The sequence below is a fragment of the Tympanuchus pallidicinctus genome, unplaced genomic scaffold (genome assembly GCF_026119805.1).
Source record: "Tympanuchus pallidicinctus isolate F22 unplaced genomic scaffold, pur_lepc_1.0 scaffold24, whole genome shotgun sequence".
Taxonomy (NCBI): Eukaryota; Metazoa; Chordata; class Aves; order Galliformes; family Phasianidae; genus Tympanuchus; species Tympanuchus pallidicinctus.
In genome coordinates, this window is record NW_026294741.1 from 5678896 (window position 1) to 5703459 (window position 24564).

Below are 24564 nucleotides of genomic sequence, written 5' to 3' on the forward strand. Positions count from 1 at the left end.
TCTTTGCTACTGAAAAAGGAGAGACACCAACTGTGGGGGGGGGGGGTTCTCACCATGCAGCCACTCCTCATGCCCCATGTGGTGCAGAAAGGGGGAAGCATAGAGTACAGCCCCATAAGAGCAGGCTGGGGATCCAGTGTGGACTTGTTTTCCTCCCCCAAATTGCCCTCTGTGGCTCCAACAGTGGTTGTAGGGCTGGGATAGGCTGCCCTGGTGCTGTGGTGTGCGGGGCATCTGCAATCTGTTGTGTATGTGTGTGTGTCCATACGTGTTCATGTTTGCATGTGGGCTTATGCATGTGCATGCAAGTCTGCATGTATGCATATGTGTGCATGCATGTGCATGTCTGCATGCATATCTGCATGTATATTCATGTGCATGTCTGTGTACCCGCATTCACATGGAATTCTGTACGTCCATGTGTATGTGTGCATGCATCTGCCTGTGTGTGCATGTGTCTGCATGTCTTCATGCATATGGATGTCTCTCTGCATGTGTGTATGTGGCCAAGAGCCATTCCACATCTGTGCAGTTGGGGTGGAATGGGGCCATCTGGGGGCAGGCTGACCTTTCTGTGCCCGTGCCACGTGCTCTGGGGCCAAAGCCATGCATGGGGATTTGGAGTGGCAGTGGGGGAGTTTTGGGGGGATGCCATGACCATAGTGGGTGGTTTTGGGTTGTTCCCAGTTAGGAAGATTCCTTCCATGGTGGGCTGGGATATGAGGTAAGGCATGGGATGGGATGGGAAGTGAATAGGATACAGGTTGGGATTGAGAATAGCATATGGTATGGTATATGTGGGATAGGGGATATGGGATGTGGAAAGAAATATGGGATGAGAAGAGATATGGAATTGGGTATTTGATGAAATGGGATGTCGGATAGAACATGATATGAGGATATAGGATAAAGGGTGAGGTGGGATGAGAAGGGATGTATCATGGGACAGAACAGGATGGACTTTGAGGTGGGATAAAGGTTGGGATGAAACAGAATATGTGAGAAGAAAGGGTATCGGAGGTGAGTTACAGGATAGGATGTAGGACAGTGAGTGGGGTGGGATATGAGAGGACATGGGGTGGTGGGGAAGCGGGGTTTAAAGACCATGGGGGAGGGATGTGGGGCTTTGGGGTGCCGGCGCTGGGGCGACTGGAGGCTCCGTTGGGGGGAGGCTGGGGGTGGGGCTGTGCGCAGTCCGCCGAGGCGCCCTCCGGCCAGCAGGGGACGCTGTGATCCGGTGCCGGCGGCGCGCTGGCCCAGCGGGCGGCTCTGTGGCGTGGAGCTGTCCAGCACTTCAGGAGGGGACTCGCCGGGAGGGGCCGCGCCGCGCCGGGCCGACCGGGGCCGAGCCGAGCCGGACCCAGAGAGCGGCAGCAGGGCACCGGGCCGGGCTGAGCGGGGCGGCGGGGACGGGAACAGCGGGGAGAGGTGAGCGCGGCATGGTCGGGCTCGGGCCTGGCTCCTGGGGCGGCACCGAGCTGTGTGTGGCGGAGGGGGGGGGTGGGCAGGGAGAGGGGCTGGGGCTGGGGTTGGGATGTAGGGGACAATGGGGAGTGGGGAAGGGCTGGGGGGCAGCGGGGCACGGGGAATGTGGAGCACGGGGATACCCCAAGGGGACGGGGGAGCGGTGGGGGGTCTGTGAGCATCAGTGGGGTGTCGGGGGATTTGAGACCTCAAATGACTGTAGGGGGTGTTGGGGGCTGTGGGTTCCTATGGAGCAGAGGGACCCTGCAAGGAGCAGGCATTGGGGCTGGGCAGGCGTTTGTTTGGGAGCACCCTGCTTCTCTGTGCCGTGGACTGAGGAGATGGGGTCCCAACAGTAGCCAGAGCCCAGAGCGTGGTGGGATATGGGTGACTACAGTAGGGAGAATGCACAAATGGCTCCAAAATCTCAGCCCTAGAGCTCAACTGAGGAAGGTCAGCAGCACTGGGTAAACTGAGTGAAAGCACTGGCTGTTGGGTGGAGGAAAAAGGTGCAAAACTTGACAGTGGGTGAACACAAGGTTTTGGTGAAGTGATTTGTACTGCTTCAGCCCAGGTTCTTTGAAAGAATGCAATTGAATCTCTCCTCCTCCTCCAGAAAGGAGGTTCCAGCTGTAGGAATTTTGGGTTGTGATTTAGGTGGGGGCTGTTCCTTTGCTTGGCCATGCCTGCACAGAGAGCCCATATTGGCATGTGCAGAGTGCTGTGGCTTTGGAGAGCCTTGGGTTGGAGGGCAGTGTGCAGGATGCAACTGCTGCTGATCCACGTGGCCATAGTTGGGTGCACAGAGTGGGGAGCAAGCATGTTGCTAGCTCCTTGGTAACTCCTTGCTAGCCCCTTACTAGTGCTTTGGTGACTTCTTGGTAACTCCTTGCTAGCCTCTGGTGTCTCCTTGGTAGCTGCTTTCCAGCCCCTTGCCATCCACGTGTCCTCTCTACCAGGGCTTTATACAAATCTGACTATCCCTCCTGTTCCTGGGCTTTTCCTGGGCCACCACCCATAGTTTTCTTCATCCCCTGCTGTGGCGGGGGCTCTGTAGGGATGGCAGCAGCCTTATTTCCTAAACAGCAGAGGAGGACGGTAGTGGTGTGGGCTCTGGAGCCAATACTGGGCAGTTTTTAGGGCAACATTTGTCCTTCGTTCTCTTTTGGATGAGCATATGGGGCACCCAGCTGCCTGCCTCAGGCAGGATTTGTGCCTGCTTGGATTTGTCCCCATCCCCAAGGAGGTGCTGCCTTACCGTGGATATAGGGCTGCCCCCCAGCATGGCATTCTCGAGGTGCTTTGATTCCTGGGAAGGGCATCGGGCACCTCAGAACTTCCTCTGTGGGGTGTGCAGTGCCCCCAAGCCCTGTGTGGAGTGGGAAGCAGCAGCTGGGCTGCAGCATGGGCTTTTCCCACTCCTGTCTCGAGGAAATCCCCAAACGTCCCCAGCTGCCCCTTCCCTGCCCCACTTTTGATGCGTGGGAGCTGAATCCTGCTGTAGGAGCTGAACGCTGCCGTGGGGCCCTACCATCCCCAAAGCCCTTCCCCTTCCCTCCCATCCCAAAGCCCTTCCCTTCCATCCCCAGCTCGCATCTTCTCCTGGCCAGGTGGCCCACGGCTTATATAATGCGCTCAGCCCCGGAATAGCTCCTCCCGTTACACAACGGGCACTGCGTCCGGGGGGGGGGGGAAACATGGGGGGGAGGAGACACGGCTGCTTGTTTGCCCCACACCGTGACCCCTGCATCTGGAGCCGCCCCATCACCATTGGGAAGGTATCTCCAGAGCATGTCCTGCCCATGCCCTAACCCCGACCCCACACGTGCCCTCCCGCAGGGTCCTGCCCCACTCTGTGCCCCCTGGCACGCCACAAAGGAGCCCAGTTGCTTGGTAACTGTTTAGCTTCTCTGCCAGCCTCATCTATTTAAAACATATAGATTTATGCTCATGCCTATGGATGCACAAGCAGCAGCAAGCCCTCGCCCAGCCCGTGAGCCCTGGTGCACCGCGTTGCGTCGTTAGCTGTGATGAAGCTCTCCTGGATCACCCAGGGATGACCCTGGATGGTGTGAGGCATTGGGCGTTCAATGGGGCTTCCCCATGCACTGGGGCATCATGTGTGTATTTTATCATAGAGTCATTCAGGTCGGAAAAGACCACCAAGATCATCTAGTCCAACCACCATGCATTAGATATTCTTTATTTCTTTAAAATCTGAAAATTGGCAGATTTTAGCTTGCAGAAGGCAGTGTCCAGGCAGTATTCCATGGCTGCTTGTCCCACCAGGCTACGGGAATGGCATCACGATGTCTGAGCCACATGGATGCAGCCAACTGATAGCCGTGGTGCCATGCTGGTGGCTACACAACCCCAGCCTTGTAGTGGCTCTGCAGGGTCCTGGTGGCTCAGCGCTATCAAGTCCCACCTGGTGAGGCTTTTCAAGCTGATTTTCTTCTTTTATTCCTTTCTTTTTCCCCTTTTTTGGAGGTCTGACTCATGGTTTTTGGCACTCGGGCTGCTGGGAGGCAGCGTCTGGGAAGGTCGTCCCAATTAAAGGCAGGAACCCAAAACTCTTCCTCCTTGTAATGCTGGCCAGGTATTTAGGAAAGGCTGCTGTGTTATGGCTTTTGGTGCTGTGATGTGTGCTCGTGCGTGGCCTGGAGGAGGCCTTCCACTGGTCATCTTCAAATACTGGACAATAGCAGCCCACAACAAGGCAGAAAGCTATTTGGGGATGGGATTATTATTTCTGCTGTGTGCTGATTGCACACCCTGATGAGACCCAGAGGGCAGTGCTGGAGCCAGAATACTGAGATGGGGTGGTTGGCATTGTGGATAAGGAAACTGAGGCATGGAGCGAGACTGGTGGCCCGAGTGGGGCAGGGTTTGTGAGTGAGAGGTCCTCTGCTTGGCTGCGTCGTGATCTCTTGTGGGACTGAGCACTGGGGAGCTCGGTGTGTGAGCAGCACAGAGCAGGGGATGGTGGAAGGGGATGGAGATGGGGACAGAGGATGGTGGATGGGGCTGGAGGTTGGAGCATGAGAGTGGAGATGAAGGTGGGCGGGTGGGGGTAGATGATAAGGATGAAGGCTGGAGCGTGAGGATGTAGCATGGAGATGGAGGATGGGATGGGGACGGAGGGTGGAAATGAAGATGGAGGATGAGGATGAAGATGGAGGTGGAAAATACAGGATGGAAGGCACAGCATGGGGGTGGTAATGGGCATCTCTCGACGTTTCCAAAAGCAGGTGGGATTTTCTCCTTCCAATTCTTGTTTGCTTGGCACAAGCTGCCAGCAACAGACGAAGGCTTCATCCCCCCCCCTTCCAGGACTGCCTTCCTCTTGTAAACAAGGTGGAAATTTTAAAGGGGAAAATCGCTCGTTGCTCTTTAGAAGAGGAGCAGTGATGCCAGTCACAGTGTCATGCCACCCCCTGGGAGACCCTGGGCCAGCCAAAGCCACATCAAAGGGATCTTTGCTTTTTCAGTGCTCAGCGTTGGCCTCTCACTGCCTGCAGAGATGTCAGTGTGTCCTCGGGTGTCCCCATCCCTGCTGCATCCCATGCCCCCTTCCCCGGCACGCAGGCACTCGCCATTGCCCTGTCTGGTGCAGCTGGATGTGGTGAGAATTAATTGAGCACCGACCGGAGGCGGCTTTAATTAGCGGCCAGGCAGGGGGCTCCGCTGCTGTGCTTCCCCTCCCTGGGGGAAAAGAGAAGAGACAAATTTTCTCGGGAGTTTCCCCCTGCACCAAAGCACTGGGGAATGGCTCTGGTGGTGGGGCTGGATGCCAGCACTGTGTCCTGCAACGCGTTCCTACGAGCCCATGGGAACAGTGCCTGCTCTCTCTGTGAGGCAGCCGGCTCTCTGGCTGCCAGCACATGATGATTTGTGGGTAATTACTGCAGATAATGAAATATTTAACCATCCTGTTTATTATTGTGGATAGCAGTGAGCCAGGCAGGAAACTGCTGGCTTTTGGGTCGGGCCAGTGGGAATCACCATTGGAATGGTGTTGAGGGTGAGGATGGAGGCTGTGGATGAGGATGTGGGTGGGTTTGAGGATGAAGGATGCTAAAGAGCGTGGGGATGAAGATTGGGGTGGAGGATGTTGTTGAGGATGGAGATGGAGGCTGCAGATGAAGCTGGGATTTAGGATGGGGATAGTGTTGAGGATGGGGGTGGATGCTTGGGAGTGACGTGGGGATGTGGGTGATGTTGGGGATGGAGGCTTGGAATGAGGCTGAGGTGCTGTCTCCACTCCAAGCCTTGGTCCAGCACGGTCAGGCCATCCCTGCTCTGTCAGTGGCTGATGACTGGAGGTTGTGGAGGTGATGGCTGCCCTCCTGCAGCATGTCCCCAAGCTGTCCCTTGCACAGGGTGTTGCTGGAGGTCTCTTTTTGGGACAAAGGAGTGCAGACCTAGCCCATCCTCCTGGGGACTCCATTTGCCCCAGTGCATTGTCCCTATTGTCCCCATAGGCACAGGACTTTCTCCATTTCCCATCCAGGGCTTTTGCTGGTGGCTCTGCTTTGCTATTTATAGCAGGATGGTGTTTGCGAGTAGTTTTTTATCTTCCTTTGTTTTCCTGCCTGTGCCGTCACTGAGGCAGGATTGCTGTTATTAGGTGTTATGAGGAATATTACTCACTTCTGAGCACTTCCCTCCCTGCCACCCCCAGCCCCTTGTCCTCAGCTGCCTGGCAAGGGCTTCCAGCAATCCAGAAAGGGGGCACCGACACCAACTGAGCATCCCCCATTCCCCTGCCCCCATCCCACCATGTTCCAGTAACGTCTGGGGACAAAGGAGTCCCAGCCCCTCTCCCACCACCTCAGAGGGGCCCTGCAGTCAGCCTTTGCAAACCAGCACTCAACATCGGCATTAAGGGCTCTGCAAAGACACTGAGCTCCATCCCCACTCAGGGTTATCTCCCGTTAGGTATATTCCCCAATAGGACCAGCCTCCGCCACCCCATAGTCCTTATCTGTAGCTCTGGCAGCCCATTTATCTCCTCTCTCTGTGCACGCATTCCTTCCTCTATCAGCCCAGCGACACATTCAGTGCATTCTCAAGGTTTTGCAGCAATGAATTTCCCCACTGCTGGGTTAAGGATAAAATGAATTCCCACTGGAGGAAGCGAGCAGAGGCTGCTGCTGCAGAAAGCATCCGCCTCTTCCCCCTCTCTCTGCCATGGAAGGAGCCCTTTGGTGGAGAAACCGTTCCCGGTGGGAAGCTTCCATCATTCCCGAGTTCTTGTCCCTAATGAGAGAAAGGCAGAGCTGTTGAGGAAGAGGAGCCCAAGCTGGCATGGGTGGCTGAACATGTATTGGCCCATAGGTGACATTTCCATAGAGATCCTGCTGTAATCACGCTGGTTTCCTTGTGTTTCAGACATAGGAATCAATAGGCTTTAATAATGCAGAGAGGTGCTCGGAGAGCACAAGGATGTTCGTCCCTGCTGCTGCTTCCAGCGCTGTGCCTGGGCACCTCGGGGCAATCAGAGCGCTCCGCTGGCTCCTGTGCTCAGTCCCACACCACGGGTGTGTGATTGCACAGCACTGGTGGTGACCCATTGCTCTTTGTTCCCACCAGGTGCTGCGTGCCACCCGCACCACCATGGCTCTCTACAACAACGGGGCCAACGTGCCCTCGCCCCAAGAGGCCTCCAACGGCTTCTCGCAGCCCGGTGCCTCGGGCACGTGGCACAAGGCAGAGGAGGAGGTGAGGCTGGTGGAGCCCAGCCTGGTGAAGAAGGCTCACCGTGAGATCCTGGACCACGAACGCAAGCGGCGGGTGGAGCTGAAGTGCATGGAGCTGCAGGAGATGATGGAAGAGCAAGGGTGAGTGGCGGGCATCCGGGGCTGAGGTGTGGGGTAAGCCGTGACATGGGGCCCCTGTTGACTTCTCCTTCTGAAGTACCTTGAAGTGGCAGAGGTCCACAGTTGGAAGGGAATTTGTGTTTGGACAGGTTAGCCAATTCTCTTAGAATCGTAGAGCCATTAAGGTTGGAAAAGAGCACTAAATCACTAAGCCCAACTGTTTAGCCATCATCCCCATCACCAGGCCATGTCCCTAAATAGAAAATAAGCATGGGGTGGGGAAAAGAAGCAGAGCGGTTGTGTTTAGCCCCAGGTGAGGCAATTACAGTGCTTCAGTTTGTCCCTGCTCTCTTCTCACTCTCCAGTTTTGGGACTGAAGTCTGACTGATGGAGCAAATGCTTCAGCACACGCAGGGAGACGGGGACTGGGATCAGCTGGGGAGAGGGAAAATGGATTGAGAGGAGGCTTCGCCAAAGCTTTCATTAAGAGCACAACTGTGACCTAGAATTAAATTGTCTCACACAGGCTGGAATAATGATTACGCCTAATTTGTCGTTATGGAAATAAATAAGGCTGACCTGGCGCCTTGGGGAGCCCGGGTCCTCCTTTTGGGTTCCCGTGCCCTGCTAAGATTCTCACTATTAGTAGTGGCATTACTGCAGCGGGTAGTATTGTGATGGGTACTGTTGTTATTGCTCTAATTGCCTTTGCTGTTATTAAGGCTATTAATAACGGTGATACACCGAAATGATAACGTAATTACAGCCGTCATCTTGGCCAACCTGGTTAATCCCCCTCTGCGTGGGAGCTCTCCCGGGGGCTGCAGGGGAAGTGCTCTGGGGGGGTTTCTTCCTCGGGGGATTGATCTCCAAGGGCAGGGCCCAGTGGGACCAGGTGCTGTGATAGCAGAGAAGGGTTTTGGGGCATTGGAGCATTCCTTCCGTGCGGATGGCTCCTCCTGATCCGGCTCTGACTGCTGCCCATTCCAGACTGCCCGCAGGGTTCCTTCTGGCTGGTGGTTGGATTTCTTCTGTGGATAAGAACTGTCAGCAATTTCTCCTCCCTTCTCCACCCTGTTCTCTGCATTCAAGGCAAAAAAAAACAAACCCACCTTCTGCTAGGGTTAAAAGCAGCTGCTCTGCAGCCAATCTTCAGGTTCCCCATGCTGCAGGGTGAGTATCCATGCTGCAGCTGGTGAGGTGCAGAGCAGCGTTCTGGGGGTGCTGCCCTGTTTAGGGGTCTCCCAGTGCTGGTGGGATGCAAGGTGCAGGAAACAACCACAGCTGCCTGGTTCACCACCCTCCTGCTGGGCAGCCCTGTCTGGCTGGAGTATTAATGAGTCCATTTCAGTGCAAATGAGCTCATTAATATTAATTCCTCTTTCATTATGGTTGAGCTGTGCACCCGACTGCAGGACGTGGTCCAGGTGCTGCCCCATGCCTCGCTCTCTGGGGGAGATTGCCGGAAGCACGGTGATTTTCTCCATTTCAGTACAGAACCTTCAGGTTCGGGTCCAGGGGATGCTCTGGTGCCTTTGTGCCAATGCAGGATGCAGTATAGAAGTGTCTGCTGTCACTGATCCTCCTGTGTCTCTGGCACGGTTGGAGTGCTGTGCTTTGCCGCGGCTGTTTGCAGATGCCAGGGACAAAGTGATTAGTGTCTCTCGTTAATAACCCTGCAGTGGCCTGAGTCAGCGTTCGGCGTTAGCGCAGTGCTGGCTTGGCTGCTGGGACGCAGCACAGTGTGGGGACAAGCAAGGGAGGCTCATGTAGGGATGGAGGAGGGAGCTGGCCTCACCAGCTATGAGGACGCAAGGTGTCCTCATAGTTGTCCTCCTCTTTTACTCTTCCTCTGCTGAGTGCTGCTTGGGAAGGGAACGCAGGATTGAGGGAGTGCAGAGCACCAGGAGGAGAGTCCTGCTGTCCTCCAGGCCCTGCTGACCATCACAATGCCACCTCTCCTTCCCAGCCCCTCTGGCCACGTGCCACTCCTAAGGGTATGGGAGCTCATCAGCATGTCCCTGCCCTGCGTGCCCCTTCGGCCATTCCCCCTCCTCCTGTCTCGGCCTTGGGGGGGCACACTGTCCCTGGGGAGCCAATGCCGTAATTGTGCCAACTCTGACTGCATCTCTGCCCACCCAGGTACTCAGAGGAGGAGATCCGGCAGAAAGTGGGGACCTTTCGGCAGATGCTGATGGAGAAGGAGGGCGTGCTCACCAGGGAAGACCAGCACGGGCGCCAAATGTAAGCGAGGCAGCTCTGAATCTGCCCATCTCTGTCCTACATGTTTCTGTCCCGGGGATACATATCCCAGATTGTCACTGAAGATGGGTGGATATATGGAGATAGTTGGATAGATGATGGATATAGAGGGTGAGTGGGGGTAGATTGTTGGATGGATGGATGGATGGATGGATGGATGGATGGATGGATGGATGGTTAGACAACTGGTTGGTTGGTTCATTTGCTAATTGATTAGTTGGTTGACTGGAGGCAGACTTTGCCTCTCTGAGGCAGGGTACTACCTCTAGAGAGGTTCTCTCTCCCCAGTTGTTTATCACCCATTGGGTGCTCTATAGAGGTGCCATTATTGCAATGCTCCTATTTCAGATGATGAAACCAAAGCATAGAAAGGCTGGCCACTCACTCACCCTTCCAGTCAGTGGTGGAGAGCAAGCTGCAAGTTTGGTGTTCACCAGGCTGTGTGTGTGAGTCCAGCCACTCATGCCCTGACTCTGCCTGCCCACGAACATCACTGAGGTCACTGGAGCAGAGCAAAGCACTAGTTTGATCCTATATGATGTTCAGCCCATGCTTCACCATTGCCCACTCCTGCTGTGTCGGTTGCTTCTCCTGCCCTCTCCAGGGCTGAAAACACAGCTTCTCTGTCTGGGTAAAAACTCCTCACAAGGATCTGCCCCGTTTTCATGCTGATTTATTGGTGTGATGCTTAATGGCCCAGACAGCATGGCTGGTCTGGCGCACACCATCTATCAGCCTGGAAACCAGGTCACTTGGGACAGGAATAGATGCTGCAGGTCCACTGAATATTAATGCTTCATTAGGGTCAGGAAATCAGGGCGAGGGGGAGGCGGGGAAGCCACTGTGTTGGGGACAGCCTTCCTCTGCCAGCAGCCACCAAGCAGGACCAGGGCTCAGCTGTGCCCACCCCCACTTGGGGTGCCCGTCCCCATCTCCACTCCACAGACCATCTGGGTCTTTCTCCAGGCAGGTGGGAAAACCAAGGCATGGGGTAAACCAACCTGCCAGGGTCGCTCAGGCAGCTGAGAGTCCTATTGGCATGTTAACAAGTGGCCTTTGCCTGCGGGGCACAATTTGTCTCCAGGGCATCTTCCCAGGAGAGGCTGCCCATCTCATTAGGGCTGGTGTTTTAATGAGCACATGGCAAAGCCAGAGGTGTGTCCAAGGGTACCCCAGAGTGGCTGTCACCTTTCCCTGATTGCAGGCTTGCTTTGGAAGGGTAAGCATTAGATTAGCCCATGGGCTATAAATAATAGTGCTGAGTTGGAAGGTCTATAGCAAGAGACTGCAAGGAGTGCACAGCCAGGAGGTGCAGGGAAGAGGGAAGCACAGATAGGTCCCAAGGAGCTGGTGCTCCGTGTGATGGGGATATGACCTGTGGAAGTCCCTGCTGAAGGATGGCTTGGGTGCCAAAACTCTGCACTGCTTGAAGGTATACCAGTGCTTTAATAAACACCCACCACTTTTGCAATGACCTGGGAGAGCTCTCAGCACTTACCTTGTCTGCTGGTCTTGTTCCAACACCTCCCAGGCCCATGTTTCTGAACCAGCTGCTCTCTTTTCAAAATACATGCAAAAGCTCAGCATTGTCTGCAGAAATCCCCAGGGGAAACTGAGGCACCAAGCAGAGCCATGACCACCTGAGCCCTAGCTCGCTGTCTGCGCCCTCCTAGCTCCTGTCTGTGCATGCACAGCCTGCTCCTGGCAGGGGGACTGCTTGATGGACAGACTGGTAGGCTTAAAAAGAAATGCAGGCGTGTATCAGGAGAGGAGGTGTAACTGGAGCAGCACGAGCTGGTCCCGAGCTGCTGAGCACAGCTGATGGGCAATGTGCTGGCAGCAGGCTGTGGTGTGCAGCACGTGGTCCAGCACTGCCTGTGTTGCTACACTTCTTGTCAAACACAAAATCCAGCAAGAGTTAATTCACTTTGTGCAGCTCCTTTTTTTTTCTTCGTCCTTTCCATGCTTTGGTTGTTGTTTCAAAGGCATTGTTGTGGAATAGCTGGGTCAAAAGACAAAGGACTTCACTCCTCCACTGGCTTCTTTGCTGCCAGCCTCCAGACTGGGACATGGGGAGGAACCTAGGTTGGGACATCAGCTAAAAAGTCTTGAAGATTCCTATTGCTAAATATCCTCTGGGAGGCAAGAGTGCAGGTTCATTTGATGATGGCACCAACCAGTGTCGTTTCCTCCAGAGCACCTGGAGTTTCCTTGATTGCCCTGTTCCCTCTCAAGATGCAGTCATAGACTCACAGAATCATTTGAGATGGAAGGAACCCTTTAAGGTCATCTGGTCTCATTCCCCTTCAATGAACAGGGACATCTACAGCTCAGTCAGGCACTCATGGCCTGGTCCAGCTTGTCTGTGGGTGCCTCCAAGGATGTCCCTGATCTGAGCCATGTTCCCCAACAGACAGAGGGGTGCTGGTGTGGATGTGGTGATGAACCATGGGCTGCTTGCTGTTGCTAAGGAAATGTTCCTTCAGGGCTCTTGGGCATGATTTTCCTGCTCTGCCTTCCTTTCCCAGTGACTGTCACCAAGCCTCTAGGCATCTTGGCAGCATTTTGGGTTCAAGAGCTCATCCCCTGCCCCACATCCTCACTGTTCCCAGCACCACTCCTTAGGGGAGTGGGTGCTTTTCCCTTGAGGTCCCCAGGGGCTTTGGGGCTGACGGCAGATCAAGAGCAGCATGAGGTGTGGGCAGCCAGGAGAGATGGGCATGGCCCCCCCTGCTTGCTGAGTCCAGCCCACAGCCCCGGTAGTCAATGGCAACCTCCTGTCCGTTTCCATGGCAGCAGAAAAATTAATGCTGATGAAGCTGCTGAAGAGGAAGAGGAGACCTCAGTGGCTTTGGGCCTGATGTCCCCTCCTCCCTCACCCTGGCTGACCTGGGGGACATCACCCATCACCTCCTGTGCCAAGCCTATGACAGGTCGGGCTCTGGCCCCCAAGTCCGGATCATCCCAGGCAGCTCCTGCCGATGGCAGATAATCCCCAGTCTTCCACCAGCTCTACTCACCCTAATCCAGCCCCCGCCACCGACCTGAGCTGACCCCACCAGCAGCACCCGCTCAGCCCCACTCCGCCTCGTGAGGCAGCAAAGGGATTCTGAGTGATGACGAAGACAGGGGGGTGGTGTCCTGGCCCCGGGGATGTCCTGGTGCTGACATACTGTAGAGACAGGCACTGTAGGAGGACCCCACAAAGACCTCTGCCACGTGATGGTGATACCCATGGAAGTGCCAGGCGCTGAGTGATCACAGAACCATAGAATCGTTAAGGTTAGAGAAGACCTCTCACCCCCCCCATGCCCACTGACCACATCCCCCACTGCCACATCTCCACGGCCCTGAAACACTTTCAGGGATGGTGACACCCCCATCTTTCTGGGCGGCCCATGCCACTGCATCACAGCCCTTTCTGAGAATAAATCTTTCCTAATATCCAAAGTCATTCAAGAGGTGGTGACAGATCCAGGTCTCCTTGACCCCATGTGCCAACAGCAGTGCCACCACACTGCTGTACTCTCCCCCAGCCCCAATTCAGCCCCACCACACTCCTCTTGGATGCCAGTCTCCCAAATTTCCCGTGTTTTCTCCTTTGCCAGAGTGATAGAAAACCACCACGGGCTGGATGGGGAGGAGTACACAGCGCAGTACCCTGAGTGTGACGAGGGCTGCCTGCTGCAGTGTGACTGCTCAGCCGAGTGCTACCACGACGACAGCAGCCACCGCGAGTACAGGTCTGGGCAGGGGGCTTTGGGGGCGTCCCCAGTGGGAGGTGGCAGCGGTTGGTGTGGGAGCAGCTCCATGTCCCCATCTTAAGTGCATGTATGATCTTCTGACACTCTCATTGGCACAGCCACAGCAAGCTCAGGGACACTGGGTGTGATGGACGCGGTGATGTTGGCCATGGAATGGTGGATGGTTTTCTTTTCTCACCTCAACCCTTTCCTGCAGGCTGAAAAGACGGTCGAGCAGCTCCACCTCCCCACCACCCAAGAAGAAAAAGAAGAAGAAATCGGGTCACCGCCGGAGCCGGTGAGTCCTCACTTGTCCCTGCACTGTCCCCTAGACAGGGAGGCTTCAATCCTGTGTACTCTCCCTGCTCAACTCTTCTCAGCCTCCGTGGAGCCAGGGGGCACCTAAGAACCTTTGGTCCCTGTGCTGATGCATCCTAAATCCTGGTTGCTCACCCCAGTGTTGGTTAGCAGTGTTGGGCTCAATGAAAGTGGGAATAATATGAGCGTGGCACCGGGAAGAACTTGTTTCCCTTCCTGTTTTATATTTCCTGGCACAGTGGGAGGATGCTGTCCTTAAATAACCCTTTCTTTTCTGCCTTCCCTGCGGCAGCAAAAAGAGGAAACCCGGTTCAGAGCGCAGGTGAGTGTCCCTTTCCCAAATCCCCATGGCAATCAGCTGCTCTTGTCTCCTGCTGGAGGCAGTGAAGCCCACGAGGTGGCAATGGGACACAGCTGGATCTGCCTGCTCTGGCTGCAGGGTGAACCAGAGCCCTTCTGCCAAATGCTCTTTTCTGTCCCCTGAAGAAATAATTTCCTTGCAGTATTTGTGCATCTCAGGGGCTGTGCAGGGAAGTGACATGCTGATGGGTGGTGGGGATGGGGCTCCCCTGGGTCACAGGGATGGGGTTTGGGGTCCCACCCCATGGACACCACTTTCCTCCCTGCAGCTGTGACAGCTCTTCCCCGATCCGCAAGGAGAAGAAAAAGAAGACCGGAAAGAAGCACAGACGTGACAGGTGAGATGGACACATCTCCAGGGCTGGGGTCACCAGACTGGTTGGTGGCTTCAGGGAGGGCTGGTGACACTCGTAGACTGGATAAGGTGGCAAAGTGCGTGGAACTGGGTGTCCCTTCATGGGGCAGAATTCCAAACCATGGGCTGTCACCTCCCCATGGCCGGGAGAGCCATCCCAGTGGTTCCTGCATCCTCATCTACATCACCCCCAGGGGTTGCCTGTCCCTCGCCCCCTGTCAACTAGCTCCACATGTCTCCTTCATCCCTGCTTCCTCTTTATCCTCAGGTCTGAGTCAGGCTCTCGGAAGAAGAGAAGACACAGGTGAGGGTGAAGGCTGCCGGAGCCACACCACTACCACTCATTCTGTCCCCCTACCCCAACACTGTCGCTCTGGAAGTGACAAGGGGCCACCCTATGATCTGGATGTGCACTGGCCAGGGCTCAGCACAGTGACCCATTGCAACCAGGTGCTGCTGGGCTTGGGGAAGTCCCTGCATCCCATCTCTGCCCTTTTACCTTTCTGCCCTCCCCACAGGTCCCGCAGCCCCAAAAACAAGAGGAAAGAGAAAAACAAAGAGCGCAAGAGGTGAGATGCTGTGAGCGGGTGGCTGGCAGGATGCATGCCCCTCAACACTGCATGAGTGCCCAGTGCAGAGGCTCATCCTGCCCATCAGCCCTGGCTGTCATCCTCACAGGTCCCGCAGTGCATCGCCAGCCTGGCACTCACACCGGCGCAGCAGCTGCAGCTCGCACAGCGCTTCGCTCTCCTCCTACTACAGCAACTCCAAATCCCCCAGCAGGTAGGAGCACCCTTGGGCACAGTGTTCCCATGGTAGGCACCTCTGTGGGGACAGCAGAGGAGCAGGTGCTGAAGCACCTTACAGGATGCTTAAGGGGTTGGAAGGGCAGCACTGGGGAGTCAAAGCAAAATCTCAATTAGGAAAGAGCGCAAAACCCGATTTCTTGCCCCATTTTTTGTTCTTGCGCCATGATCCCAACCCAGTGTTGAGTGCCGCTGTTATGCTGGCACGTGGGTGAGGATGTGCTATCCGCCTTGCTGAGCACGCCGTGCCCCACAGGCTAAGCCCCAAGCATCGTGAGGATGGCCCCAAGGGCAACAGCGCCCGCTCCAGCCGCAGCCCGTCCTCCTCCTCACCGCGCCGCTCGGCCTCACCGCACCAGAACGGGCACAAGGGCAGCGCCCAGAATGGCCGCCACAGCCATGGCCCTGCACTCGAGGAGCCAACGGATGTACGTAGGCTTTTCTTGCACCATGGTTTGCTGCCCTCTCCTCCTCTTCCTTCTCCCTTTGCAGGAATCCCTCACCCTGGCTCTCCTCTTCCCTCCTTCCCCATCTCAGTGACGGACAGACTGATGGGGACGCAGTGCTGGCTGTCCCCGTCCCTGTGTAGACATGTTCCCCCAACCCTGGGGTGCTGGTCCATCTCCTGTGGGCAGGATCCCCAGCACCAGGTCCCCCTTTATGGCCACTCGGTGGATGTCACACCCTGAGGTGTCCCCCTGTGGCTCAGCAGGGCCACTGTTGGGAGTGGAGTGCTCACAGGTGGCCAAAAAGTGGGTAAAAACGGAAGTGTTATTTCCATGCCACCTGCAGCCCATCCAAGCGCAGGATCCCAGCACCACTCTATGTGCCCAGACTGAGGACTGCTGTAAGGCCAGGAGAGATCATGGAGTGGGGCTTGGGGCTGAGCGCTAGGATTCTGGGCATCCAGGGTCCCCATGATGGGTGATAGTGGGTCCAATTGTCCCCAGCAACACCAAGAGTCCCAGCAAAACCCAGCTGTGCTGGGGGCTTGTCCCCACAACGGGATGAGGGGACCAGTGCCAATTTAACCAGTAATGGAGCACCTCTCTACACTCTTCTTTGCTGTTTGGGGTCTGGGTGCCAAGGAGCCCCCACCCCGGGCATCTCGCATTGCCCATGAGCTCCCTTGGCTCCCCAGCTCTAGAGGAGACTTTTCTCCGACAACTTTTCTCTCTTTCTCTCTCTCTTTCTCTCTCTGTTTTTGTTTTCTTTGTTGTTTTGTTTTGGTTTTTTTTTCCTTTTCTTTTTAATCCCATCTGTGTTTTTCTTTAGCCTCCCATTTGAAAAAAACCCGAACGGTAATATACAATTCCATTTCTTGCTCAGCAGAAGCAGGGAAGAGGGGGAGGGAAGGGCAATGAAACCACGCTTTTTTTCCCCACTTGTTTTAGTTTCCTTTATCATGATTTATTTTCTTTTCCTTCATAATGTACAGAAATGCAAACAATATATATCTCTCTTATTTTATTTCCCCCTGTCGTCGTCGTGTTGTTCTAGAATTTTTTGCTTTCGTGTGTATTAATGTGGAGAAGAAAAAAAAAAAAAAAAAAAAAGAAACAGAAAAACCAACAGATGTGTTTCTAAAATACTGACAGCCGTTGAACATTGTACCTCCATCCTCTATATTTTGAACCAGGGCTTTAAAAGGGAAGCTAAGCGAGCGGCCGTGCGCCGTGCCAGCCCTCGGCTCCGAGAGTCGGCCGCGGCCCGGCAGCTGTCCGTGGTGCTGACGGGGGTCTCCTCCCCACGCTGTACCCCAGCAGTGGGGGCCGCGGTGCCCACCTACCGTTGACTCCCTCCCGGCCACGCCATGCCGTGATGCTGCCGTACTGCATCCCGAGCACCCCGAGCACCGGAGCATCCCGAGCATTCTTCCCAGCAGCGGCAGGGCTGAGCCCCCAGCCTCCCCCAGTCTCTCCAAAACTACTCGATTCAGCCCATTTTTCCTCATCTCCCTGCCCAGCACCGCAGGCTCCCCGATCGAGGCAGGGTGCTGTGTGATGTTGACTTCCCTTTTAAACTCCCCGTCCCGTCTCCATCCATCCTCGCCTCCAACTGCCTCCCCATCCTCTTTGCATTTGTCCTTCCTCCCCATCTCTCCCTCCTCCTCCTCCTCACCTTGCTCTCTCACTTGCACACACTCTCTGTAACTGATTTCTCTCTGGTTTTCTTTGGGCCGGTGCTGAGACAGCCCTCCCGGCCTCCACACGTCCTGCTCCATCCGCTCCCCTTGCATGTTGTTTGGGATTTGGTCATGTCCAGCAGCCACTTTTTGGACCGAATCGCAGTGTTGCTGTCTAGGGGCTGGGTTACACACAAAGCTGGCAAACCCGCTGCGGCCGCGAAAGCCACTGGCTTTCCAATTAAGCACAATGAAAAAAAAAAAGATGCAAACGAGACCAATTATATATTAAAAACTCTAAGCAAAGCAAACTTGATTAGCAAAGGGGTCTAAATCACATTACTAAAGAGTCATTGTCTTTTTCCCATTCTGCACTCCAAATGTGGAGATTATTGTTTTCTTTTTTATTATTGCATTCCTGTCACTGCCAATTCAGAAGGTAGGTATTTCGTCCACCTCTGCACGTTCACTTCTGCAGATGAGCCTGTTGAAAAGCACCGTAGCTTGATTTAATGTTATTTTCTCTTTCTTTCTTACTTTCTTTCTCTTTCTTCCTTTCTTTCTCTCTTTTTCTCTTTTTCATTTTGTCTCTTTTTGGTGGCTATATATGATTTTTTTTTTCAATTTGTATGGTTTTCCCCAGTTAGCTGCAAAGCCATGCTCTTCTCTTACGTTCTTTTTTTATTATTTTTTTGCCCTGTTCATGTAAATTTTTTTCTTTCTTTCTGCCTTTTCTCTTTTCCTCGTTCTGTTGGTAGAATGCATTTCTGTGTGTTTTAGCCCTCCGAGTTTGTGTTTGTTCCCACAGATGGTACAGTCACATTGGGTCGGGCTGAGTTCCCCCATGCTTCCTTAGGGGCTGGATAACAAGATGGATTTAATGAAACATAGAGGCAAAGAGAAATAGGCACATCCCAGTGTGTGAGAAGGATTTATGGAGCTATGGGTGTTTGGGGCTGCAGGATGGGGAGGGAGGAAGGGCCAGCAAGAGAGAAATTGAGGGAGATTGGATATTTTTTGCCCCTGCTGGGGCTGTTGTGGCAGTGAGCTGAAGGGACCTGGGGAGAGCACTGGGGGCTGCAGAGATCTTCTGAGATCTTCCATGCCCACAACAAGTACCCGGAGGTGTTTTTCCTCTGGACTGGACCTTTGCAAGGGTTTATTTGGATCATCCTTATTTTTGTCTTCCAATAGAAGCCCCTTCTGCCCTCCCCATCCCTTTTTCTGTGTTTTGGATGTGGACCCCATAACCCCACAGCATGGATGGCAAATGTGGGAATGCCTCACTTGGCAGGAGGTCCCTTCACTCTGTCTTTCTCTCTCTTCTTCTTCACTTGGATTTTTCCTTGGATGTAGGGCTGGGGTGCAGCCACAGCCCGATCCCTATGTGGGTGCTGATGGTGGGGCATCCATCCCCACTGCCACTTTTCCCCCTTGCTGGAGCAATGACAGCAGCAGCCAATTATTGAAGCAATTGCTAAAACTGCACCAAACCACCCTCCTCAACCCTTTCCCTCAGGGCTCTGCGGCTGTAGAGTCTACAGGTGCTGGCTTGGACCACTTGTCCATAGGAACGAGGGTGTGATGGGGACGTGCTGACAGCAGCATGTCCTTTTGGCAGCATCTTCCTTGCAGACCCACAGTACATCATCCACTTCTCTTTAGGGGGAGAAAAGCAGCATTTAGGATTAACTACATTTGAGGCAAAGGGGATGGTGGAGAAATGAGGTCAACGGCCACCCCGAGGACAGCGGCACCTCCCAAATCTCCTTAAGCCCCATCAGATCACACAGGATTTACCCTTCATGGGCATCAGGAGCTGATGGAATGGGGGAGACTTCCCCAAAGCCTTCCCATAGCCTAAGACCTTCAGCCTCGTTCGGTTGGGGTGGTCACCACGCCGGTGGCCCCGTGTCACTGCTGGGTAGTCAGGATGGGTCCCCGATGCCCGATTTTGGAGTGTAGTGAAGGGAGTTTTGTTTTATTTCTCTCCTCTCTTTGTCTCTGTCTCTCCTCCTCTCTCTCTTTCTTTCTCTCTTGCATTTTTGTGAATCTAATGATGCACTTATATTGCCCCGCTTTTCCCTTCTCTTCATACCTTACCTACTAAAGGAGGAAATGCCACTTTTTTGGTAAGTGGATGTTAACCAAGAGGGACTTAAAAAAAAAAAAAAAAAAAAAAAAAAAAGCATATAATGGAAAAAAAAAAAAAAAAGGAAGCAGAAATCAAAGTCTGTGTTGAGTGCTGATGAGGACTTAGCAGTTCCCTGCAGAGTCACAGCTAACAGATCAATGCGTATCCCAGGAAGAGTTCAGAGACATTCATTTATCTCAGTAACGATGACATTTGTGAAGTTTTGGTTTGGTTTTCCTTTGATTTCGATGTTTTCTTCTTTCTTTTGGTTTCTTTTTCCCTTCTCTTCCCTCACCCCCCAACTCCCTGCCTTGCCCTCCATTGTTGCTCTGTGCCGTCTTCTTCGTTTCTTGATTTGTTTTAAGCCAAAAACCTTACTATCTATAAACCTATGCATATATAAACATTATAGACTTCTATATATGTGCATGCCTCTGTGTGAGCAGCCCCCCCACCCCGCACCCGCCCAGCCCCTCACCTCTTTGTTCCCCCCTCTGTCCTTCAACTCACTCCAACTTACTCTCCCCCTTTCTCCCTCCTCTCATCTTTTCTTTTTTTCTCATTTTCCTCAGTTATTTTGGGTTTTCCTCCCCCTTTCCTTCCACCTCTCTTGGTTGGGGTGGGCGGGCGCTGGGGTTGCTTTCTCTCCAGGTGTCCGGGGGGTCGTTTCTTTCCCTTTGAGCTCTCCCTCCCCGATGACTTTGGGTTTCTTGGATTTTTTTCGTCTCCCCTACCCAACCCCTCTTTGTTTCTTTGTCTTTTCGTTGATTTTTTTTTATTTTTTATTTTTATTTTTTTGCGTTTTGCATGCGGAGGTTTGCATGACCCACGTTGTTGAGGGCGAGAGGCTGAGGAAGGTGCAGGGTAGCATCTGTGTAGCCTGCCTTAATGCGATGTGCGTTGACGTTGTGCACCAAGCCCCGGCCCGGCGCGCTCCACTAAAGACCGCTTTCTCCTTCTTTCTTCCCCTCTCCCCTCCGCCTGTCCCCATTCTCTCTGTCTCTCTTCCCCCTGCCAGAGGCCGGCCTCGCCGTCCCCTTCTCCACGGCCTCGCGGCAGGACGGACCCGCCGTCCCCTCGCACCCGGGGCGGCCGTCATGGTGCCCACTCGCCCTCGCCGGAGCGAGCCAAGCACGGCCACCGGCACCGCTCCCGCTCCGCATCGCCGCCCCGACACCGCGGTCAGGCCCCCCGCCTGCCGGCCCCAACGGGGCTCAGCCCCACTGGCTACAGCAGTGACTCGGAGGGCTCGGTGTGCTCGCACCCGCTCAGCCCCGACAGGACCCACGGTGCCCACGCTAAGAAGTAAGAGCAATCTGGGTGCCACTACATCGGAAGGATGGGTATCCGGGGTGTCCCGTCGCTATCCAGGTGTGGGATGTGCTCCAAGACTAGGGTGGGTGGCCATTGGGTTGGCGTGCTGTTGGAGAGCGATTCCAGTGGGGATGGGTGAGCCCCATAGTGCCCAGATGGCTCTGTGGGATCTTGGGGCATCAGGTTGGATGTCAAGAAAAGGTTCTTCACTAAGAGGGTGGTCAGGCATTGGGACAGGCTCCCCGGGGCAGGGGTCATGGCCGTGAGCTGCTGGAGCTTGGGGAGCATTTGGACAATGCTCTCAGACATATGGTTTGATTTTGGGTGGTCCTGTGTGGAGCCAAGAGTTGAACTCAATGATCTTTACAGGCCCCTTCCAACTCAGGATATCCTGTAATTCTACCCAGCAGGGAATGGGACCAGATGGCCCTTAAGGGCCCTTCCAACTCAAACAATGCAATGATTGCATGATAATCAGGGTCGTTTGGGATCCACATGAATGCTTCTGCTCCTCTATGGGCTCACAGGGGACAGTCCACAGGTTGCAGAAGGAAAGGAACCATGGTGAAAACGTTCCTGTGACATTATCCCCTCTGCCCCTCGCAGGGTGAAGGACAGGCACCACCGGGGCCGTCCCAACAGCAGCTCAGAGTCATCAGCGAAGCACTCTCGGCACGGAGCCTCGGAGCGGAGGAAGAGCCCCTCACACAGCACAGGGCACCGCAGCACCTCCTGGAGCTCCAGCGCTTCCCTCTCCAAGTCTCGCTCCCGCTCACGGGACAAGCGGGCAGCACGCAGCCGCAGCCGCTCTCCCTCGCAGAAGAAAACTGCCAGCAGGTCAGCTGGGGGACACGGCCGGCTTGGGGTCTGAAGGATGGGCAGTGGCAATTCCACCCAGGCCCCTGTGCTGCTGGGTATGTGCATGGCTTCCGTGTCCCATCTCTTAGGACAGCCTCAAAAGTACCTTCAGAGAGCATCCACACCTGAGAACGGGTTCCAGCCCTCCAGGTTTGGGGAGGCGCTTTACCTGCCATGCATGAGCTGTCCCAGTGTCCCACACAGATGCCGTGTTGCCCCACATGCCTCTAATGCTTCTCCTTGTGTTGGTGTAGAGAGAAAGACAATGAGCCTCGAACACGTCACAGTGACCCAGACCCTGCTCGGGCCCGGCGTCGCTCCCGAAGCTACTCCCCAATCAGGAAGAGGAGACGTGACTCCCCCAGCTTCATGGAGCCCAGAAGGATCACCAGGTAGGTCCCAGCATGAAGTCTGTGCATGGTCTGTGTCCAGACTGTGTTCCCAGACAGCCCCAAAGGGTGGGTGAGTGGTTAAATGGACAGATGGATGGATGGTTGGATGCGTGGATGGTTAAGTGATTATATGGATGTATAGGTGGAAGGAAGAAAGGAAAGATCACAGAACGGTTTGGGTTGGAAGGGACCTTTATGATCATCTGGTTCCAACCCCCCTGATAGAGGCAGGGACACCTCCCTCTAGAACCAGTTGCTCAAAGCCCCATCCTGCCTGGCGTTGAATACTTCCAAGATGGATGGATGGTTAAATGGAAGGAAGCGAGGAAGGAAGGGAGGAAGGAAGGGAGGAAGGAAGGAAGGAAGGAAGGAAGGAAGGAAGGAAAGAAGGAAGGAAGGAAGGAAGGAAGGAAGGAAGGAAGGAAGGAAGGAAGGAAGGAAGGAAGGAAGGAAGGAAGGAAGGAAGGAAGGAAGGAAGGAAGGAAGGAAGGAAGGAAGGAAGGAAGGAAGGAAGGAAGGAGGGAGGGAGGGAGGGAGGGAGGGAGGGAGGGAGGGAGGGAGGGAGGGAGGGAGGGAGGGAGGGAGGGAGGGAGGGAGGAAGGAAGGAAGGAAGGGAGGGAGGGAGGGAGGGAGGAAGGAAGGGAGGGAGGAAGGAAGGAAGGAAGGAAGGAAGGAAGGAAGGAAGGAAGGAAGGAAGGAAGGAAGGAAGGAAGGAAGGAAGGAAGGAAGGAAGGAAGGAAGGAAGGAAGGAAGGAAGGAAGGAAGGAAGGAAGGAAGGAAGGAAGGAAGGAAGGAAGGAAGGAAGGAAGGAAGGAAGGAAGGAAGGAAGGAAGGAAGGAAGGAAGGAAGGAAGGAAGGAAGGAAGGAAGGAAGGAAGGGAGGAAGGAAGGAAGGGAGGAAGGAAGGAAGGAAGAGTGGATGGGTAGATGGATGGATGAATGCTTGGATTGGCTTGGTGAAAGGCTGCATGAATGGATGGATACATGTACAGAAGAACGGATGGGTGAAAGGATGGATGGACCAGTTGCTGGACAAACATCTGTAAGGACAGCTACATAACCCTAAGGATGAATGAAGAGCCAATCAGGCTGGTCCAGATGGATAACCAGACTGCCTCCAGTACTACAATCCTCTGGTCTCTTCCCATTTACAGACAGAAAATAAGAATAATTTTACTCTATGTGTGTATATTCCAGCAAGAAGTCCATTTGTCTCCTGCCCTCTAAATGCAGTTTTCTCCTTCCTGAGATCCTATTGACTCAGGATGCCAGGCTCTAAGACAGGCAATATTTAGTGCCAGACAAAACACTGCGTGCATATATAGCACCTCGTTAGCATGCAGCGCTGGCGGCATTAGTGGTGCTGAGCTGAGATTACCTCGTTTCTGACCTATTTGTCTCCCTTGCTATCAGGCTCTGAGCATGGCGCTGGCTGGATTTTCAGTCACAGGCTCTTGCTCACTATGGGAGGATTTTGATTTCTCCTGGACTGGGCTGAAGTCGTAAGATAGAACAAGAGAAATATTGCCCATATCAGCCAGCTCTGCTGTCCTGACCGTGTCACCCCCCCACAGCCAAAATTCCCCAGAGCTGCAGGGTTGCCGGCGTGTGGCCCAGCAGATGACATCTTCATGGCACCATGTGCCACCTCCTGTGCCCCTCCTTCTCCCTCAATGATGCCAATGTCTCCTTTTCCATTTCATCCCAAGGTTCCTCTCGGAGAGCATCGCCGCCTGCCTGGCTCGCAGGGTAACCTCTCCCCCTCCTTCTTCTCTTCCTCCCAGACTGCTCCAATCTGTGCGTCTCTCTCCGGTCCCACTAACGCTGCTCACTGCTGTGTAGGGATGGGACGAGGGGGCAAGGAACAAACTGCTGCATCCCTTGCAATTGTGGGGACCTGCAGGGCTCTGGGCTCAGCACCATGCACTGCTCCGGATGTCACTGCCCCATAGGAGCCGGTGCGGGTCGAAGCTCGGGCAGCCTGACGCTGGCTAATCCCTAACAACTCTTTTTCAGCAGCTTTCACTCTTTGATGGCTGGGAAAACACAAAAGCCACATTAACCCGCTCACTTTCTGTCCTCGGCGCTGCCTAATCCAGGACTAACACCCGGGGCGAACAGGGGAGAGGAAGGGGATGTGGGATGGGTACTGTCACCCTGCAGCCACCCCAAGCGCACTGAGGTGGAGGTTGGGCCGTTGCTCCCCATCCCTCCCCTAACCCACGCCAGGACTGTGACTCGGTTTCCCTTTTCCCTCCGCAGCGCTCGCAAGCGTCCCATCCCCTACTACCGCCCCAGCCCCTCGTCCTCCAGCTCGCTGAGCACCTACTCATACAGCCGCAGCCGCAGCCGCAGCTACGACACCTACAGCACCAGCCGCAGCCGCAGCCGGACTCGCAGCCCCCCCAGCCGCTCGCGCAGCCCCCCCAGCCGCAGCCCCAGCTACAACAGCCGCAGCAGCTCCGAGAGCGCTGGCTTCTGAGCCCCCCCGCCCCAACCAGGAGCCTCCGTCCCACCCCAGGAACAGGGGATTGCCAAGGATGGGCCAAGCGGGCGGGGGTGACCCTGAGCCTGGAGGGTATTTGGGGGTTGGGAGATGGGGTGGGGGGTGG

At 54.8% G+C, this 24564-nt stretch overlaps 1 protein-coding gene across 1 annotated transcript; it reads left to right on the forward strand.

Moving 5' to 3' along the window:
• The first annotated feature begins 1289 nt into the window (after window positions 1-1289).
• SRRM3 (serine/arginine repetitive matrix 3) lies at window positions 1290-24564 on the forward strand. Its single transcript, XM_052689097.1, has 15 exons — window positions 1290-1428; window positions 7060-7307; window positions 9429-9530; window positions 13157-13291; window positions 13509-13589; window positions 13902-13931; window positions 14239-14307; window positions 14593-14628; window positions 14843-14893; window positions 15003-15107; window positions 15387-15558; window positions 20408-20694; window positions 21310-21540; window positions 21816-21953; window positions 24215-24564. Exons 2-15 carry the CDS (start codon window positions 7084-7086, stop codon window positions 24432-24434), a joined length of 1881 nt encoding a protein of 626 aa, XP_052545057.1. The 5' UTR covers window positions 1290-1428; window positions 7060-7083; the 3' UTR covers window positions 24435-24564.